Source organism: Lepisosteus platostomus, chromosome 2 (genome assembly GCF_059453375.1).
Source record: "Lepisosteus platostomus isolate fLepPlt1 chromosome 2, fLepPlt1.hap1, whole genome shotgun sequence".
In the NCBI taxonomy this organism is placed as follows: Eukaryota; Metazoa; Chordata; class Actinopteri; order Semionotiformes; family Lepisosteidae; genus Lepisosteus; species Lepisosteus platostomus.
This window is the reverse complement of record NC_142612.1, coordinates 59,026,640-59,048,307: the sequence shown is the minus strand read 5'-3', so window position 1 is coordinate 59,048,307 and position 21,668 is coordinate 59,026,640. Positions and strand designations below refer to the sequence as shown.

The 21,668-nt window shown below is 35.7% G+C and overlaps 3 protein-coding genes across 4 annotated transcripts; all 3 read left to right on the top strand.

Annotated features, from left to right (window-relative positions):
• The first annotated feature begins 58 nt into the window (after window positions 1-58).
• Window positions 59-6,155, top strand: tlr7 (toll-like receptor 7). Its single transcript, XM_088609776.1, has 3 exons — window positions 59-175; window positions 1,156-1,388; window positions 2,782-6,155. The coding sequence occupies exons 2-3, from the start codon at window positions 1,386-1,388 to the stop codon at window positions 5,947-5,949; spliced, it is 3,171 nt and encodes a 1,056-aa protein (XP_088465902.1). The 5' UTR covers window positions 59-175; window positions 1,156-1,385; the 3' UTR covers window positions 5,950-6,155.
• A 2,178-nt stretch (window positions 6,156-8,333) lies between these two features.
• On the top strand, window positions 8,334-13,621 carry LOC148676621 (toll-like receptor 8). 2 transcript variants are annotated; one of them, XM_088609756.1, is made up of 2 exons: window positions 8,334-8,493; window positions 9,941-13,621. In XM_088609756.1, the coding sequence occupies exons 1-2, from the start codon at window positions 8,410-8,412 to the stop codon at window positions 13,055-13,057; spliced, it is 3,201 nt and encodes a 1,066-aa protein (XP_088465882.1). In that variant the 5' UTR covers window positions 8,334-8,409; the 3' UTR covers window positions 13,058-13,621. The 2 variants fall into 2 exon arrangements, with proteins under 2 accessions (XP_088465882.1, XP_088465891.1); XM_088609765.1 differs by having other exon boundaries at window positions 8,402-8,616.
• Window positions 13,622-14,370: 749 nt separating this feature from the next.
• On the top strand, window positions 14,371-20,828 carry tlr8a (toll-like receptor 8a). The gene is made up of 2 exons (XM_088609656.1): window positions 14,371-14,883; window positions 16,638-20,828. Exons 1-2 carry the CDS (start codon window positions 14,881-14,883, stop codon window positions 19,725-19,727), a joined length of 3,093 nt encoding a protein of 1,030 aa, XP_088465782.1. The 5' UTR covers window positions 14,371-14,880; the 3' UTR covers window positions 19,728-20,828.
• The last annotated feature ends 840 nt before the right edge of the window (window positions 20,829-21,668 follow it).

Below are 21,668 nucleotides of genomic sequence, written 5' to 3'. Positions count from 1 at the left end.
GGCATTGCATGACCTTGATGGGAAACTACTAAAACAATTCATGCTTTCAGAGTTTCAGTTTCATTTTACTGAGAAACTGTAACTTAAAGGTGCTCCAAAAATCAGTAGACCTAAAACACATTTTAATCTATTTGTCAACTTCTGATTTTGTAAATTCTCAGTACGAATGAGAAAGGTAAGTCCTTTTGTCAAGGCATAGTTTTTATTCTTTATTTTTGAAAATGTTTTTAATTAAAACTGAAGTTATTGCAACTTGTTTAAGGTATAAGAAATGTAAAATATTATTGATATTTGTTTACAGTAATGCAATTCAATGTTCAGTTATGTAGCACAGACGCTGAAATACCTTTTATTGAGTGCAATTAGCAAAACAGCAAAAATGATTGGCTACAACTTTTTGTTCTTATATTTTATATTTTTAAAGAAATAGATATTTTAGTTGATGTATGATCATTTTCACTTTTAATTTGTATAATTATATTTCAAATGTTTATAGACATTGATATTTTTAGCTGGTTACTTAAGAGGTAGCATTACCATCTCAAGGAAGAGCAGAATGGCAGTATAAAATACCAAATTACATAATATATGAATGTCTACCAACCAGGTGAATTATACTCTTCTTCATTTATGAAAGCTAGTTTTTTTTTCATTTTAAATACATCAATAGAATATTGCCCAGGAAGATTTAAAGACAGAAATGAAAGACAAGCGGCCTGTGCTGCTAGGAATATTGTTAAATTATATTACTTCACATTACTTAAGGCATAATCACCAACTACAGAAACAGCTCCATTGACGTACTTCATTTGTTGTTGTTTTTTCAATTCTTCTGATTATATATCCATTCCATTTAATAGGCAAAGTGCAAGTATTTTTTAAAAGGGATGCGAATGTGTGCATCAACCACAGCAGTTGCAACGTCAACAATATGTGTTATTTTTCAATCAGGCATAATCTACAGTATGTGGTTCTCCTGACTTGGGGAAAAAAAAGTATTAAGGCTGCATATAACAATGAAAAGCATGTTACATCATTTCTGTTCAATAAAAAGTCTTATGTCTTTATAAAATTAAGTATATTGTGCTTTGTTAGGTTTTAAGGGTTTGAAGCAAATAAGGAAGTAAGACTATATATACTTTCATTGTCTTTCAGGGGCTGTTCTGACTTCAACACAGGCATTCTGGTGTGACCAGTATGAAACGGGCTTCATTTCTGCTGCTCCTTATAATGATCTGTAAAGGATCATTAAAGGAATTGAACTGTTGAAAGGCATTATGTGGTTCCATGGTGGATAACTGTCACTTCAAAACAATTTATTTTGCAAAAGGAAACATTAATACAGATCTTTTCAAACATTTTCACTTGTTTTATAGCAAGCAACTATGGTGAGTATCACTTCCACATTTACTTGTTTAAAAGCTTCTCTTTTCAAAAATATATTCACAGAGGGGATTTATTTAGAGAATGTGCAATACTTATTTAAAAATGGTTCACTGGTACTGTGTTGCAATACCTCAATATTATGAAACTACAGCATGCTCTTTTTTTAGATATAGGACATTTCCTTGTTGAATATTTAATATTTCGGTGTTGTTTTCTCTTGGTACTTCTCTTGGATGATACTGATTTAACAAGTTTTTCTTTAACCTGATTACAATTTTTAAAACAGATTCAGTATGTCTTGTATGCCTTTGTAAGCTTTGATTATTTAATTTGCTTTCTAACCTGATAATGTTCTGGCACAAATAACTTTCAATACAGAGTAAAAAGTGGCAATAATAAATTTACACTTTCCCCAAAGGAATACCTTGGATATGTAAGTGAAACAAATTAGTTACTTACAGCACAGTATCTGTTAAATTGCTCCTACAAGTGGAAATAAAATACAAATACAGTAATTTAAATTTCAGAGCTCTTGGGGACATACTCTGCTCTGCAACAGTCTTATATGTCTTCTTGTCTTATATGTTTTTGTTATACTGTATATAACACCTTGTTAAAGATTTAATACAGATCAGTTTGAAGCCGAAGAAACCAAGCTCGCCATTTATTTATGTTTTTATCCATCAAAACTACTTGAATAATTTTCAGGTGTTTCAGGAACATTAACATGACATGTTTTCTCCATTCATCCATAAAGCTAAAACATTTTACAAAATATCAGCTATAGCTTCAGTAGAAGGGCACCATAAAATTGTGTTTCTGTGTCATGAAAGAATCACAATTATAAAACTTGTGCAAGGCAGTGTGTAGACAGATTTCTGTGGCTGTTTTGAGTTGGGAACATGTGTACTGTATGCCCTCATAGCAACAACAACAATTATAACTACAGTTACTGCTAAGCATCCCTCTGGCACAGAAATAATATAATTCAGGTCATGCTGCCTTCACCTGGCTGAAAATAATATATCTGGCTTTAATATGTGGATGTAAATAAAAGGGAACATCTTTGATGTTGCTAAAAGTGCCATGGATTCTTTAGCACTCAAGTCACCAGGACCTTGATTTAGCATCTCATCCAAAATATGACACTTTCTGCAATACAGTGTACCCTGTCATCATTCTGGGGCACTGATAAGGAAGTTCTGTTCTTCAGGGACATTGGTCAGCTACTGGTCCATCATAACATGGTTTTCCTTAAAGGTCTCCCCTTCTATCGTTAAGCTTCCCTGTCTTGCTTAGGTTCTGTTGATGTAGTGTTTTTTATTGAACAATTTAGTTTTTTGGTTTGTATATGATTAGTTCCTATTTCAAATTGGCATCTTCATTTCTTTTCAGACAGTGTGTAGTGGCCCTTCCAGCAGAGTAACAACCACCATCTTATGGGTACTTATTTCTACAACTCAGGCTGCAAGGTGGTACCCCAAAAGTTTGCCATGTGATGTGACTACTCCAGAAAATGGAACCACTGTCCTTGTTAACTGTAATGAAAGAAGACTTACAGAGGTACCAAAAGAAGTTCCATCGAACGTCACAAATTTGACTCTGACCATAAACCACATACCCTTCATTGACAAGACATCCTTCAAAGGACTGGAGAACCTCACTGAAATTGACTTCCGCTGCAACTGTGTTCCTATAAAAATAGGGCCAAAAGACCACGTCTGCACAAAGAGTCTGAGTATTGAAGACGGGAGTTTTTCAACACTGACAAATTTAAGAGTACTGTACCTGGATGGCAACCAGCTCTCAAGCATACCTCGGGGTCTTCCACCCAACCTGATTGTGCTCAGCCTTGAAGTAAACAGGTTTTCCTCCATTCTGAAGACAAATCTGTCAGAACTAACAAACGTGAAATATCTTTATTTTGGGCAGAACTGCTACTATCGCAATCCCTGCAACACTTCATTTCAAGTTGAGGATGGTGCATTCTATCACCTGGAAATGCTTACTTTGTTATCTCTGAAATCAAATAACATGTCCTATGTTCCTCACAACCTTCCTACAAGCTTAAAAGAGCTCTACCTTTATAATAATAACATTCAAAGGATATCTAAGGAAGACTTTCAAAATATGACTAATCTAGAAATACTGGATTTAAGTGGGAACTGCCCACGATGTTATAATGCACCATTCCCTTGTGTACCTTGCCCCAATGATTCCCCGATACAGATAGATTTACATGCCTTTCAGGCGTTAAAGAAACTGAAGATATTACGCCTTCACAGTAATTCTCTGAGGAAAGTCCCTCCAGAATGGTTTAAACACACAGATTCTCTTAAAGTTTTAGATCTTTCAGCCAATTTTTTGGCTACAGAGATAACAGTTGCCGCTTTTCCAAAATATTTACCCAGGCTTGAAGAGTTAGACCTCTCATTCAATTATGAGCAACAAAGGTATCCTGCATCACTTTGTCTTAATGAGTCGTTTTCTTTGCTAACCTCACTCAGGGTGTTGAGAATAAGGGGGTATGTTTTCAAAGAATTGAGAAGAACAGATATTACTCCATTAACTAAACTTAGCAAACTTGTGATAGTTGATCTTGGCACCAACTTCATAAAAATGACAAACCTCAATTTTCTACAGGACCTTAAAAGTTTCCAGATAATAAATCTTTCAGACAACAAACTATCCTCTTCTTCCGAGGAAGAGCAAATGAATGGGTTTTTGTCAAGAGATTCTTCACATTCTCCAGTGGGAAGCAATGCCCAGTATTATAACGAGGAAGAGAAAGACATACATTATTTTAGATATGATGAATATGCACGTAGCTGCAAGGACAAGGACAAAGAGGTTGGTGCCTTAAGTACCTCTCTGAATAAAAAATGCAGTCAGTTTGGAAAAACTCTGGATATTAGTAGAAATAACATATTTTATATTGATGCAAAAGAATTTTTAGGCTTTGGTGATCTCAGATGTCTTAACCTGTCAGGAAATGCTATGAGTCAGTCATTGAATGGCTCAGAGTTTATTCACCTCACCAGTCTGCAATACTTAGATTTCTCATTTAACCGCCTTGATTTATTATATTCTACAGCATTTCAGGAACTGCAAAACTTAACAGTTTTAGATCTCAGTTACAACAATCATTATTTTTTATCTGAGGGTCTAACACACATGTTAAACTTTACAAAAAATTTGCCAAAACTTCAAAAATTAATGATGAACTTTAATGGAATTTCCACTTCAACCAACACAGAGATGGAAAGCCTTTCTCTTGAAATACTGGAATTTAAAGGAAACCGTCTGGATTTTTTATGGAGAGATGGGGATACAAGATACAGCAATTATTTTAAAAAATTATTCAACCTGAAGCTTCTCGATATCTCCTCCAACAATCTCAATTTTATCCCTAAGCAAGTTTTCATGGGGTTACCAGACAAACTCTCTGAGCTCTACATAAATAACAACAATCTGAAAACGTTCAGCTGGGAAAAGCTAGACCACCTCAATCAACTACAGATTTTAGACCTCAGCAACAATCAATTAACCACTGTTCCTTATGAGCTCTCTAATTGTACCAAATCTCTTCAAAAATTGCTCTTGAGCAACAACCAAATCTCAAAACTTACCACATATTTTCTCAGGAATGCTTTTAGCCTGAAATACTTGGACCTCAGTTTCAATCAAATCCAGTACATTGAACAATCCAGCTTCCCAGAAAATATTCGGAATCACTTAGAAATCCTATTGCTGAACGGAAATAAATTCATGTGCACATGTGATGCTGTTTGGTTTGTCTTATGGATCAACCAAACAACAGTGAAAATCCCCCGTCTGGCTACAGACGTGACCTGTGCCACTCCCAGGACTCAAAAAGACCGCAGTGTCATCTTTCTTGATTTGCAAACCTGCGAGCACAATTCCCTATCAATTATATTATACATCTTGTTAACCTCTGCCATTCTCAGCCTTCTCACACTATCTATCTCCAGTCACCTATTTTTCTGGGATGTATGGTACTTTTATCACTTCTGTGCAGCGAAGATGAAGGGTTACCGTTCTCTGTCATCACAAAGTTCATGCTATGATGCTTTTATTGTCTATGACAGGAAGGATCAGGCAGTTTCTGAGTGGGTTTTCCATGAACTTCGAGCTAATTTAGAAGACCGAGGAGATACGCGATTCCAACTGTGCTTGGAAGAAAGAGACTGGATACCTGGCTACCCCCTCATTGACAATCTGTCTCAGAGTATACAGCAAAGCAAAAAGACGGTGTTTGTGCTCACCAACAGGTACATATTGAGTGGAAATTTCAAAACAGCGTTTTACATCGCTCATCAACGGCTCATGGATGAGAAAGCTGATGTTATCATTTTGATTTTCCTTGAAAAGTGCCTGCAGTATTCCAAATACTTAAGACTGAGGAAAAGACTGTGCAGAAGCTCTGTACTTGAGTGGCCATCAAACCCCCAAGCCCAGCATTATTTTTGGCTGTGTCTGAGGAATACAATGGCTACAGATGGCCACACACAGTATAACAATCCCTTTGAGGAGACACTGTAGAAATTAAAGAATGTGGTTTTCAAAGAGTGTAACATTGCCAATAATGTTAAAATAATATTTCAGGGATTACATTGTGCAGCCTTTTTACAGTTCAGTTTTTCAAATTCTTATATTTATACAACTGTAAATTACATTTTTGTGAAGATTCTAGGACATGGGACGTGGGGCAGCTGAGTGAGTCAATAAATAAAAGATACTGATTCTAAGCACAGGCTGGGTGCCATTTTTTGGTTTCTGTCTTGGCTTTGCACATAGCCAGCTGCATCTGGCTATGTGCAAGAGGTGGAAGAGGTGTTAGTGGGGCCAGCAGGGGGCGCTCACCCTGCGGCTCATGTGGGTCCTAATGCCCCAGTGTAGTGACGGGGACACTATACTGTAAACAGGCACCGTCCTTCGGATGAGACATAAAACCGAGGTCCTGACTCTCTGTGGTCATTAAAAATCCCAGGGTGTTTCTCGAAAAGAGTAGGGGTGTACCCCGGCATCCTGGCCAAATTTCCCCATCAGCCTTTATCAATCATGGCCTCCTAACAATCCCCCTCTATAAATTGGCTTCATTACTCTGCTCTCCTCCCCACTGATCGCTGATGTGTGGTGAGCGTTCTGGCGCACTATGGCTGCCGTCGCATCATCCAGGTGGATGCTGCACATTGGTGGTGGTGAAAGGGAGTCCCCATTACCTGTAAAGCGCTTTGAGTGGAGTGTCCAGAAAAGCCCTATATAAGTGTAAGCAATTATTATTATTATTATTATTATTATTATTATTATTATTATTATTATTATTATTATTATTATTATTATTATTATTATCTGGATTCTCCATCTAAATGTGCGAGAGAACCAGGCTGCTCCACTAGATACTGCTGATCCTGCAGTAGTCACTGTCAGGGGATGGGCTGGGATCTGCTGGCCAAGTCCTTTCAGCCTGCAGGGAAACAGCAGCTCCTCTGGCTCCCTGGACAACCGCAAGCCTGGGAAGAAAAGAACTACTGCTGTGGCACACCATGGAACTTGCAAGGAGCTGAAGGTCAGAGAAGCATGTTATCAGCCTCTTCTCATACTCCCTACACTGTTGGTGCCAGCGTTACTAAGGCAATAGAAATCAGGCACCCAGTTGCGGGGGTGTGAATAAATGAAAAATACACAAAAATGAAGTTTAAAGACTGGTGAAGTTGAGTTAATGGTTCCAGATGGGGTGAGGTATAAAATAATTTTTGGCAGTTGACAACAATTTGAAAAGAGGAAGAGTAAAGAAAAAAACTAGGTACTTTACAATCTAGGAGTATTTGATTTTGCTTATTTATTTCTTCCTTTTTAAATTCCAAAAGCAAATCTAAATACCCTGAAGAATTAAACTGAGGTTTTTTTATTCCTTAAACACTTCATAGTTATAGTTTAAGAACATTAGAACAATTGCAAATGAGAGGAGGCCTTTCATCTAACTTGTGTAGTTAGAAGTTAATTGATCTCTTCCATATGTTTCCTTAAAGTTACCAAGATATAGGATTCAAAGGCATTGCTGGGTAGCTTGTTCCATACTCCCACAGTCCTTTAGGTAAAAAAGTGCTTCATGTTTTCACTTTTAAACACCGTTCCAGGTAGTTTCATTTGTGTCACTGGTTCATTTTCCACTGTTCATTCTGAAGCAATCTAGGTTGACTTTGTCAGTGTCAGTGTCACAATCTTCTGTGTCCAAGACTAAAAAGGTTCAGTATTTTTCATTTTGTGTAACTTTTTAATGGTTTTTCCAAATTGTCTAGAAGATGTAAATGATGTTTCAACATAAATGTCTAAGACACCTACAGTAAGTAGATCAGTACAGCTTATGAGTCAATGTTTTCCCATTTTGTATTATTGTTTATTTTTCTTTAGCATGTAAAAATCTGCACTTGCCTATATCAGACACACCATTTACAAGGTGTTTGCCCAGTCTTCATTGTTATCTAATAATTAACTATATTTTTTATATACTATATTGCTACTTCTATCGTGTGTTCCAATCTACTTAACTTGGTATCATCTGCACATTTAACTAGCGTAATAACTATACCAGAATCTACATTTATATAAATTAGGAAAGACAGAGATCCTAGTACAGATTCCTGTTGTACTCCACTAATTGCATCACCTCAGTCTGAACAGTCACCCATTCACAAGTTTGCCAAATGCTTTATTATACTGCCTGTAATTTGAGAATTGTTTTTTAATGAGAAACATTATCAAAATGTATTTCTCTTTTGATACATTTTTGCTTTTTCACTAATAATGATTTCAAACTTAAACAATTTATAGAATGTAATTTCCCAGTTCCTCTTCTTTGGATGTCTCATGGTTACTTAGAGGAATAACATTTTGACAATGTAGTCAAACCACTAACATGGGGATATACAGTATGTACAATAGTTCTGAATCTTTTCAGTTAGTTCCTGTATTTGTAGCTGCTGAAATCACGATAAGGAGATGTCATATGAAGATTTAAATAAGAACTCTGAAAACACAAGACAGGGAACCTTTGGTTCGTGTTGCACATTGCAGGATTTAATGGTAACTAAAAGGTGTTTATGTTCGTGCTTACATTTATTTTAACAGTTGCACATAAGGAAGATTAATAATTATTATTTAAACAAAAATTGTTTTTGTATTTTAACATTTCATGCCGGAAAAATGGTAAGCATACAGTATATATGATTAATGATTATCTAACCTAATAATTAGTTTAACACATTGGTTCTATGCAATGTCAAAGCTTGGTTTGCATAATATTTGCAATGTTTGTTTTGTAAACCACTCTTGCAATTATGCTTCTAAAGGTTACTGTAGCTGTTTTGATCAGGATCTTTTGCAGCCTTGGAATACAGTATGCATTTCTGAAATATATATTTTAAATATCAAAATAATATTACAAAGTCTTAGTGCCAGTGCCAGGTTTTGTGCAGTGGACTTAATAATACATAAGTTTTCTTCAAGCACTTCATTCTGGGATAATTGTCTCTGAATGTGTTGAATGTAACTTCTGCATAGTAATGAATTATTACTGAATGTACTGAAACCTAGTGAATTTCCAAAGAATGTGTTAAAGTTGCTATGACATTCAGATGAAGGTAATTGTAATTCAGATGACATTATAGTTGGTCAACTAAAAACCAACTATAAATATAAAACTAGCAACTGCTCACATTGCTCTTTGGTTTGATGGTGACGTTTGGGCTTTCCTTATACACAAGACTACTACAGTATATTAATGCCAGTATTTTACAAATTTTAAATTATGTGTGTTCCCTTTATGTTGCTATTATGAAAGAACTGGGACAAATGACTAATCTGTTTGAACTTTTTGAGTGTTGTGGATAGTCTACTGTGAAATATGAAACACTTTGTACAACTACTAGTACTGCTGCTACTACTACTGAAAAATAATAATAATAATAATAATAATAATAATAATAATAATAATAATAGAGCACTTAGCAACATTTTAGAAAGGGTTTAAAAATGGTTCATATTTTACTTGGTAACTTGTCTTAATGTCTAGAAGCACAAACTACAAAGGATACTTTCAAAATATAAGCACTGTGCCCCTTTATAAATGAAATGATGTGAAAGCACATGGTGCAGGTGTGTTATTCCCAGGCTCTGCTTGACTCCTGGTTTATACTGAGAATACGTCAAATACCAGACCTCGTGCTTTCTGACTAATATCATTGCTCTTCAGTTCATGCATTTTGTAGTGAATTGGTACTGAGGTAGGTCAGAAGTAAATAATAACAGAGAGAGAAAGAGAGACTGACTCATAGGCCTTACGAACCTGGACCTGGGCTAAACTTGCTGTCAGCTGTCACTGTACTTTGCAGATAATGGTGCTATGGATAAGTCTGAGATTGTTCAAATACACTTTGAAAAGAAATTTTGCTTTTATTTTTAATGAAGATAAGCTTGTACTGTATATTGAGTTTAATTTTTTTTTTAATCGTGTTTTTTTCCCCACTTATAGCTAACCACGAGTCCCCTTCAGAACCGGATGCTGTGTTTGTTTGTTATCACTACATTTGTACCCAGGATCCTCACACACTGCTGGGTTTCAAAGCATCTCCCATGTGATGTGATGATTAGGAATGACACCTCAATCCTTTTTGACTGCAGTGCCAGGCGACTGACAGTTGTGCCAACAGACATCACGTGCAATGTTACAAGTCTCAGACTTTCGCAGAACCAAATACAACACATTTCAAATGAATCTTTCTGGAACTTGGAGAACCTCATTATTCTTAACCTCAAGTGGAATAGGGATACAGAGGGCCTTAAAATAGCAAAGGGCTCTTTCACTGCTTTGAAAAAATTAAAGATTTTGCTATTAGATGGTAATTTGTTGTCTACAATACCTGAAGACCTCCCGCATGAGCTGAATATTTTAAGTCTAAATTCAAACAATATTGCCTCAGTTGGATCAGAAAACTTCAAAGGTATCCCAAACATCAAAGAGATCAGACTAAATAAGAACTGCTATCATGGCAATGGTTGCAACAACTCCTTAATTATACACAATGACACCTTTTCCAACCTCTTTGAGTTAGAAGAACTCTCACTCAATCTTAACAGGCTTACAAGAGTCCCCCAGAATCTGCCAAAATACTTAAAGTCCCTTTCTCTCACCTTAAACAAAATCGAACGTGTCAATCAATTTGACTTGGAAAACCTAACTGAATTGAGGACTCTAGATCTTTCTGGAAACTGCCCTAGGTGTCAAAATGCCCCATTCCCTTGTGAGACCTGCAAGACACCTAAAGGCTCAATTGAAGTGGATCCTCATGCATTTCAGAGTCTTGTAAACCTGGAAGAGCTACACCTCTCTGGAAACTCTCTTGTTAAAGTACATGCCTCCTGGTTCCAGAATTGTACTAAATTAAAATACCTTTTTCTTTCCTTCAACTTTTTAATAAGTGAAATTGCCACTGGAGAATTTCTGAATGTTTTACCACATGTGGAAGTTATTGATTTATCTTTCAACTATGCTCCCAAATCCTATCCCAGGAAAATTAAACTTTCATCAAATTTTTCCAAATTAGAAGCACTAAGAGCCTTGCATATTGAGGGCTATGTGTTTAGAATTCTGGATGGGAATGATTTAAACCCACTTTTTAGTCTAAAAAATCTGTCTTTGCTAAATGTGGGTACAAACTTCCTCCAGTACATACACCTCACACTGTTTCAAAACTTCTTTAATCTTTCATTGATATATTTGTCGGAAAACAGACTGGCATCTCTGTTGCAAAGAAATGACAGCATTTACGCAAATGGAAATGAAGCAGACTGTGTTTTAAACAAACCACTGATGAAATACCATGGTAATCATGAGGAAAAAGGCACTTATATTGTGCACAAAGATAAGGACTACCGCTTGTCTCACCCACTTGTTAAGCAGCAGTGTCTTCGCTATGGACCAGTGCTTGACCTTAGTAAAAACAATATCTTTTATATCTCCCCTGAGCTCTTCAAAGGTCTTGAAAATACGACATGCCTTAACCTTTCCAAAAATTCTATTGCAGATTCTTTCAATGGTACTGAATTCATTCATCTGCCAAAACTAAAGTACTTGGATCTGTCCTACAACAGGATTGACCTGGCTTACGACTATGCTTTTTCTGAGTTAACACACCTAGAAGTGTTGGATTTGAGTAATAACCCACATTACTTTGTTGTGGCAGGTGTGACACATAATTTAAATTTTGTTAAACATCTCCAGGTTTTGAAAGTGCTCAACCTAAGCCAGAATGAAATATTTACTTTAACTGAGAAAGAGATGAGCAGCAGCTCACTGAAAGAGCTGCAATTTCAAGGCAATCGGCTGGACATATTATGGAAAAATGATGAAAGGTACATAAGACTTTTCACCAATCTTTTGAATTTAACACACCTGGATATGTCTCACAATAAACTTCAGAACATACCATCAGCTGCTTATGAGAATTTTCCAAAGACCTTAACCCACCTCTTCTTAAATAATAATAAACTTAATTCATTTAAATGGGAGAAACTCATATATTTTGAGTGCTTGGAGGTCTTAGATTTAAGCAATAATAAAATAGAAAGTATTGCTGAACATATTGCTAATTATACAAAAATGCTTAGAAAACTGTATCTGGGTCATAATAAGATTGCTCGGCTCTCTGATGGTTTTCTCCAGGGTGCAAGAAGCCTTAGTAGGCTTTACTTGGATTACAATAATCTGAGTCTAATAAACACATCCACTTTCCTCTCCGGGCCAGAGAACTACCTGAAAACTCTGTCTTTAAAAGGAAACCCCTTTCAATGTACCTGTGAGATTTTTGACTTTTTATTGTGGGTGGAAGGAACTGACATTGTGATACCACGTTTGGCTACTGATGTCACCTGTGCAACACCTGAAAGATTGAAGAGAAATGCTGTCATTGGCTTTGATCGTCAGCAATGCATCATTGATGGCACATCTGCTATATTGTTTTTGGCTTCTTCCTCTATCATTGTGATTACTGTGGCAGTTGCTATAACACAGCATTTGTTTTATTGGGATGTTTGGTATATCTTTCACTATCTTAAGGCAAAAATGAAGGGTTACCATTACCTGAAATCCACAGAGAGCATCTATGATGCTTTCATCACTTACGATACTAAAGACCCAGTTGTTTCAGACTGGGTTCTGAATCATCTCCGAGTCCAGCTGGAGGAAAACGGAGAAAAACTATTCCCAATTTGTCTGGAGGAACGAGACTGGCACCCCGGCGCACCTGTCATAGACAACCTGTCTCAGAGCATCAAGCAGAGTCGAAAGACAGTGTTCGTGCTGACTGAAGGGTATGTGAAGAGTGGGACCTTTAAAATAGCCTTTTACCTCGCACACCAGCGGCTGCTGGATGACAACACGGACGTTATCGTGCTGGTTCTGTTAGAGCCAGTGCTGCTGCATTCTCAGTTTTTCCGCTTAAGGAAAAGGTTGTGCAGGAAGACCATCCTTGAGTGGCCCAAAAATCCTCGTGCGGAAAAATGGTTCTGGCATTGTCTGAGAAATATCATAAGAGTGGAACACCAGGCTGTGTATAACAAACTTTATTCATGTTATTTCATAAACAAATGAAAACACTGTTAATAGCCTCTCTATAGAAGTATAGAATTTTAAATAGTAATTCAGCAGTACAGTGGAAAATTGAACCTCAAACTAGTTTTTATACCTAATTACCAATATATTGAAAGCAAAATGTTAAACCTTGATGGTAGTAGTAAGATGTTTAGTGATGAGTACAAGTCAAATCCTATTTATTCTTTCTTTGACTACTCCTAATTTTTGTTTCCTACAATGTTTTTCTTTCCAAAGCCAGTATTATTTTAGGGAGATGGCTGGACAACTTCTCTTCCAGCCAAACTGTTACTCAGTAGGTATCACTGCTTCAGAGAAAACAGATTTAATTTTCTAGGGATAAAGAATCAAGAACATGTTTCAGCAATAGCTATGCAGCTAATTTCAATGTACAGCAGGATTCAATGTATCAGTATTGTATATGCTAGATTATTTTTCTTAAATTAATGTCAAAAAAAATTAATGTTCAGCTTCACAAATCATATAAAACATGCATGCTCTGTGTTGTATACATTTTAATCAATGTATAGATAAATAAAAAAGTAAGAGTCCATTTTGAAATTACACAGTTTTCAGTTCTGCTTCTGAGCAAAAATATGTTAAGGTGTTTGTCACATATAGTCTCTCCAAGCAGCTGTTGCTCTCGTAAATGGAATCTCCTGACTTTTGACTTTTAATGGATACAAAGAGGAAAAAAACTCTCTCATAGTTGTTAAATACCACCTCATTCTACAACGGACATTTATGAATATAAAGGTTGAGTAAGAAATCCAGTATACCTCTTTACATTCAGCTAGGCACAATGGTGGGAACAGATTTCTTTACTATCCTTTATAAAGAACGATCAGCTGATATAAAAGTGAAAACAATTTCTCAGAGGTATCTGAGAATTCAGTTCAAATGAGGCAGTCTTCAGTTTTATTTTTGATCAACTTGCGCATGTGTACATTTCAAAAGCCTTCTAAAATAATGTGGCAATGTAATGTATAATAATAGTAAACACAGCCTCAAAGCTGGTCCTTGGAGGCTCAATGTAATCGACCCCAAAAAACACTCTGTCAATGTGGCTTCAAGAAAGAAAGGTGAAAAACAGAGCCTTTGAGTCAGAGTGAGACCTATGACACACCTCTTCCAGCTTTCCAGCCCACCTTGAAGATCTGTTTATAGTATTAACAAAGAAATTAAAAGGAGATACAAAAAATAAATAAAAAACTATACCTTTTGTGGGTCATTTTAGTTGCTATTTGATGCAGTAATAAAAAATTCGCCAAAAATAAAAAATAATAAAACTTATTCTGTATTTTGGCTGTGAGGCCCTGAGATCCCTTGTAATGAACTAATTTAGATAGCATCACACTTTGTGTTTTCTGCAAACTGAAATCAAGACTATATATAGAATTAATGGCACACAGCACACTAGGAAGTGAATCTGAAACAGGAATTACAGCACCCAAAAAATATAACACAAAGAGTAACATACTAAGGGCTACAAACGACAAGTAATACATAAGCCATAGATGCATTCAGCGTGATTTATTGCAAACAGTGAATGCCTAGTCCAATTCTTTTTTCACACACCACTCAAGAGGATCATTAATCATGCACTAGCAAAGTGCTGCTCTGCAGCAGTTACATTAACCAACCTTAAATGCAGTACAAATAAAATTGCAGAAGTTAGAGAAGCTTGATATTTCCCTTTTTATAACAAGAAGTTGCTCTGGAGACCACACAGCAGTGCTACAGCCCTTTTACCTTGTTGTGTACTGCCCCTTGGACACCAAAAAACAAGTGTTTTGTGCAACACTTTTTTGTCGACCAAAAAAATGGTAAGTTTTCAATATATTAAGAATTATTTGATTGTGATTTGTATTTCAAAATTTATGAGGATCTAATGATTTTATTAATACACTACTACAAAAACTTCAGATTCGAATAAAAATAATAATAAGATCTAGTCTTTTATTTTTTTAAATATGATCTGTGTTGTACTCATTTATTTGATAAAATTGCAAGCCTGTTCTTCATTTTTTAATATTAAATAATTAAACACCCACAATGCATTTTTTTGGCATGTACAGAAAGCACTCGATTAGAATCATAATCTGTTCACCAACAGAACGTGATAGTACTGTTTAAATATAGCTCAACACTGCAGACATTTATCAACATACAGCAATGTTATAATATAGATCCAGTGCAGTGAATTACTACGAAGTCTGAGATGAATGTAAAATTAAAAAAGAAGAGGGGTAGAAGGCTTAGTACATAGGACTTCGTTTGTGTCTATCCATGTTCATTTGTGTAAATCTAAATCATCAACATTTTCATTAGTTTTGTTTTGAATTACACTATTGAATATTTGCCACCATTTGAAGACCTTGTTGTTCATGGAGTGAGAAATCTAGTACTGGGAACTGAAAATCTGAAAACAAACACTGTAGGTATCACATGGAATAAGCACATACAGACATTATCCTGTGAGCCAGTAGAAAACTGCAGCTTTTGGGAGCAAAAAAAGGACATTCTGAAAGTAGGGGAATCTTCTATTTTGCGTTTCCTTACTGTGGGAAACCAGATTGATTCCTGGACAAGGGATTGTCGGGGAATCTGTTGCCAGTATCCTGGGAGCTTTCTGCAAATATCGTGTACAGTAGGTTTCCGTTAGAGCACAGTGTGGGAGAAAACAGTCAGAAAAGAGAATGGGATCTTATCTCTTCAATACGTGTGATACTAAAATACAGAAAACCACAGCTCTTTATGTCTAAACAGTATATTTATTTGTAGGAGTTTAAATTGATTGTAAAACAAGTTCATTGACGAAACATTTCAGTATTTTATATGGAATATAACCAAACATGAAAATTGCAAAATACTCATGATAATTTTCTTGTTCTTTATCCAAACTAAGCTTTATACATCTTCTGATGGAAAGTGCATGTTTTGAAATAGGATAGGTAGTCTGTAAGTGTGTGATTTCAAATTCTCTTTTGAATATAGGAAGGCTTGCAATATACAGTACAATGTTTATGAATGATTTCAGCCATTTGGCTGAAATTTGCAGTATTTCAAAGCTGATTTCCCTGAAGTTCAATAAGTATGATATGTTTTCATTATACTTTATGCCAAATATTGAGAAAAGATTAGGTTTATTTTATTCTGTGAATGAAATTATTAGAATCTACGTGCCACTTTTACAAGTTAAATATGACATTTTTATCTTGAGCTTCTACAAATTTTTATATGCCTACAATTCTTAAGCTTTCATCTCCCGTTAAACCAACTTACAAGCAAGTCTACTGCTTCTCAATCAAACAAATTTTCTTTTGTTTAAGGGGAAACAAACTCAAATTCCTGTAATAGCAACCAAAGTGCTACAACAAATGCTGCAATATTTGGGAATTGGTCAATTCTTACCCAAGTAGAAGGGGGGAGGTTTTTTTTCCCCTTCTAAGTATTACTCCAGTATTAAGAATCTGTTATAAAAACAGGCGGCATGTTTGAATAAGTCACATGCATTGTATCTTATATATTATGGTTGATTTTTAGTTAGAAAGAAAATATAACATTTTTGTTGTTTTAGGTATCTCCTCACTTCCATTGGCACCTCCTGTTCTTCCTGGGTTTATTTTGCTGTGTTTTTGAAATTGTAGCATATCGGTGGATTTCAAGGAAACTTCCATGTGATGTCAAGGTAAACCAAAATTCCAGTGACATAATTTTCGACTGCAGTGGCCGTCAGCTCAAGGACGTGCCTACAGATATTCCTGGAAATGCTACAAAACTGCTGCTTTCAGAAAACAGGATACATAATATTTCTTCTTGGTCTTTCAAGAATCTCCTAAACCTCACAATGCTAAACTTCAACTGGAATCGGGACGAAGGTGAAGTACAAATCACTAAAGGAACATTCTCTAATTTATCAAAACTGCAGGAGCTGTTTTTAGATGGCAACTCTCTCTATAGGATTCCAGAGGAGCTCCCATCTGGACTGCAAATTCTTAGTCTGAAAGTCAATAGCATCATCAAAATCAGTAAAAATAGTTTCTCTAAGGTGGAAAATCTTACAGAAATCTATCTGGACAAAAACTGCTACTTCTGGAATCGTTGCAATAACATTTTAGATATAGATAATGAAAGCTTTGCACATCTTAATAAATTACAAATTTTATCACTGTCTTTTAACAACTTAACTTATGTTCCTCAACAGCTGCCAAGATCTCTACAAATGCTGAATCTCAGTTCTAATCGAATTCAATGTATTCGTGAGCATGACTTTAAAAACCTTACAGAACTGAAAGTCCTTGTCCTGTCTGGCAACTGCCCTAGATGTCACAACGCCCCATTTCCCTGTGAGCCCTGTATTAATGTTTCCATTGAGATTCATTCTAAGGCTTTTGAAAATCTTTGGAACCTTGAACAACTACATTTGTCTGGGAATTGTCTCAAAATCCTAAAAAGTTCTTGGTTTTCAAATTTTCATAACCTTAAATCTCTCTATCTGTCATTTAATTTTTTATCAGGAGCAATTGCTGGCGGCTCATTTTTAAACTATTTACCACTGCTGGAAAAGATTGACTTGTCTTTCAACTATGACTTGAAGGCCTATCCTCAGACTCTTAGAATTTCACCTAACTTTTCAAAGCTGAAATCTCTTCGAACTTTACTCATTGCAGGATATGTATTCCGCGAAATACACCACGATGATTTAAGTCCACTATTTAATCTAAGAAATCTTTCTGTGATAAATCTGGGTACGAATTTTATTGTGCACACAAATTTGTCAGTATTTTTGAAATTTTCTAACTTGAAACTGGTGTATTTATCAGAAAACAGACTTGCACCTGTGTCGCAGGACAAATATATTTTCTCTGGCATAAGAGAACAAAATGAGCAAGTTTTCTACAAATCTCCACTTGTGGGAAATTACATCTCTGGGGATCAAGAGATTGATTATGAATTATCTCATCTACTTGTTAAACATGAATGCTTTGTTTATGGTGAAGTCTTAGATCTTAGTTCAAATAACATCTTTTTCATTTCCCCAGAGCAATTTGAAGGCTTTGAGAAAATCTCCTGTCTTAACCTCTCAAAAAATGGTGTCGCGGCTGCTTTGAACGGCACTGAATTCATAAAGCTTCCAAAACTAAAGTACCTAGACCTGACCTACAACAAGATTGACTTAGCCTATGATTATGCATTTACAGAGTTAAAGGAGCTGGAAGTGTTGGATCTCAGTTTCAATCCTCACTATTTTGCGGTATCAGGGGTGACACACAATTTAGCCTTTTTAAAACATCTCCAGTTTCTGAAAGTGCTGAACCTGAGCTGGAATGAAATATTTACGTTAACAACAAAAGAGATGATCAGTGAGTCCCTGGAAGAGCTTCAGTTCCAAGGCAACCGATTGGATAAGCTGTGGAAAAAGAATGATGGTTCCTATATTAGGCTTTTTGAAAATCTTACTAATTTGTCATACCTTGACATATCTTATAACAAGCTTGACAAGATACCATCTACGGTCTATGCCAGCTTGCCACAAAATATAAGTAAACTTTGTTTAAGTCATAATGAACTTACTTGTTTTGATTGGGAAGAGCTTAAACATTTAAGGCAACTGAAAGTTTTGGATCTACAGCATAACAAGTTGACTAAAGTGTCAGCAGATCTTACAAACTACACAAAAACACTTCAGATTCTTAACTTGAGTTACAATAGGATTACTCATCTCTCTGATGGCTTTCTACGGGGTGCAAAGAGCCTTTTAATCCTTGATTTAAGTCACAATAAACTAAGGCTTATAAACCAGTCAACTTTCCTCTCTGGACCAGACAACTACTTGGAAGTACTGTCTCTAAAAGGTAACCCCTTCCAATGTACCTGTGAATTGTTAGAATTCATTTTGTGGATTGAAACAAATGATGTTGATATACCATTGCTGGCCACAGATGTAAGCTGTGCAATGCCAGCAAACAGAAAAGGAATTGGAATTATATATTTTGACCTTAAAGAATGTATTGATGACAGCAAAGCAGCAAAATTTTCTTTTCTGTCTTCCTTTTTTATTTTGTTTACTATGACTGCTGCTCTTACTATGCATTTGTTTTACTGGGATGCTTGGTATATCTGTCACTATCTTAAAGCAAAAATGAAGGGTTACCATTACCTGAAATCCACAGAGAGCATCTATGATGCTTTCATCACCTACGATACTAAAGACCCAGTTGTTTCAGACTGGGTCCTGAATCATCTCCGAGTCCAGCTGGAGGAAAACGGAGAAAAACTATTCCCAATTTGTCTGGAGGAACGAGACTGGCACCCCGGCGCACCTGTCATAGACAACCTGTCTCAGAGCATCAAGCAGAGTCGAAAGACAGTGTTCGTGCTGACTGAAGGGTATGTGAAGAGTGGGACCTTTAAAATAGCTTTTTACCTCGCACACCAGCGGCTGCTGGATGACAACACGGACGTTATCGTGCTGGTTCTGTTAGAGCCTGTGCTGCTGCATTCTCAGTTTTTCCGCTTAAGGAAAAGGTTGTGCAGGAAGACCATCCTTGAGTGGCCCACAAATCCTCATGCGGAAAAATGGTTCTGGCATTGTCTGAGAAATATCATAAGAGTGGAACACCAGGCTGTGTATAATAAGCTCTATACAAGCTATTTCACCTCCTGATAAAGACTGGTTACTAGAGATTAAGAATGGTGAACATATCAGACTCACAGACATTTATGATGGCTAACAATACCTCTTGCAGAAGAAATTCGCATTGTATGCAACTAGAGGCTTCATGGTGTTTCCAATTTAAAACACCAGTGTACACTGTTTCAAGTAACTTATTTGAGCTTATTAGATGACAATGATCTAAAAGCACTCTCTTCGGCATCATGTGGCCTAGTTAAGTTGTTTAAAGAATTCAGCTTCAGAATTGGCCGGAAGGTCTTTGCAGAGGACAAGAGATATTCTCTGGCTGTGTGACTACATATGGATCCAAGATGTTTAAGTACATTTTGGGTCTGTCGTTGCATTTTCATCCAGTCTTCGGACCTTGGAAAGGTAAAGCTAAATTTAAGCCACATTTGCATTTGCCAAAGGTGCCACATTGGCAGCGTACAGCAGCTGTAAAGATTCGGGAATAAGTTATTATAACCTGTTGATGATAGACTGGCAAAGAATAACTGGTAAAGTTGTTTATAGTTGCACTGTCTCTTTTTTTCCAAATATTATTTTTTTTTCGTTTGAGTATTCAAAGGCACATAACACACTTCCAGTCAGCTCAAAAGTTTCACTGGGACCATCTGAAGTACCTAACAGAGCAAAGAAAGATTATGGATACAGAAATATAATAAATAATACAAAGCACAAAATTAATGAATAATATCATCCTCAAACACACTTCAAGAGCTGAACCATACAGTATGTCCCATGAAGTGATGTTTATAAAATGCATGCTATTTTTTTCTATAATTAACTAATTCATTAATAAAATTAAGAATAATATCTTAATGAGAAAGATAGCATGTTAACCTTTATTATGATGATTATTTTGTAATGCAATAAATATAATATTGTCCATAGAAATTGCACTTTTGTCCTGTGAAGACATAATAATGCAATGCTTTAGCAATCTAATTTCTCTCTGTCTGAATCATTTGTACTGTTTTGTAGATTTTATGTGCATCAATTTCCAATGCCCAATCTTGTCATTTCTTATGTTCTTTTGGTGGATAAAAGAGTTAAAATAAATTAATAAAATTGCTTTAGTTAAACCTAAAATTTTGTTTTTGTCCTATGGTTTGAATGCTACTATTCATTTTTGCCAAATTAAAAGCAGTTGTATAACACAAAGAAGACATGAAAACCAATATTGAGGAAACTTTATAGAATGCTGATACTGTAGTATTCTATGTTACCAAAGTATGTTTTCAATTATTCACCTCAAAACTTGTTCAGGAGTATTTGTGGATCCAAGGGTCTGTTCTTTACACACAAATTCAATGCCAGCCTCAACTATAAAGCTTTAGATATAGTGTGTCTGTACATCTTTAAATCCCTAATGTACTCCTAATGTTTATCATAATCATAATAACAGTTACATCACCAGCTCTAACCCAGACCCTGACCACAAAATTCAGTATGTGAATAATAATATGGATGTTTGGTGATGATTGTTTTTAAACTGATTAGTGCATGCTTATTTAAAAATTTTTCAATTTGTTTGATGATCTGAAACATTTCAGTGTGACAAACATGCAAAAAAATAAGAAATCAGGAAGGGGGCAAACACTTTTTCACACCACTGTATATCATATTTCAGGGTTTTTCCTACAATAACTAATAACTTTAGAATGTTATGTATAAGAAAGAGTGGCTAATGATTGAGATTATGGACAATTTCATAATGTAACTCTTGTGGAATATTGAAAGTAACATACAAAAAATAAATACAGTATTTAACTCAAACTCAGTACGGTTTATATTCAAAAATTCATTTTTTTAACAAAACTCCATGAAATACATTTAAGAATGAATGACATTTCTAAAAGACAAACCAGCCTCTATAGAAAATGGCTGCACAAGTTTTAGTGAATTCTGTTTTATGTTTGACATTTAACA

What these genes read in the sequence shown, in the direction of transcription:
- LOC148676621 (XM_088609756.1), top strand. Translation starts at nt 8,410, where the DNA reads ATGTCATATGAAGATTTAAATAAGAACTCTGAAAACACAAGACAGGGA. An exon ending in GCACATTGCAGGATTTAATG is followed by an intron (nt 8,494 to 9,940) that starts GTAACTAAAAGG and finishes CCCCACTTATAG; the next exon opens with CTAACCACGAGTCCCCTTCA.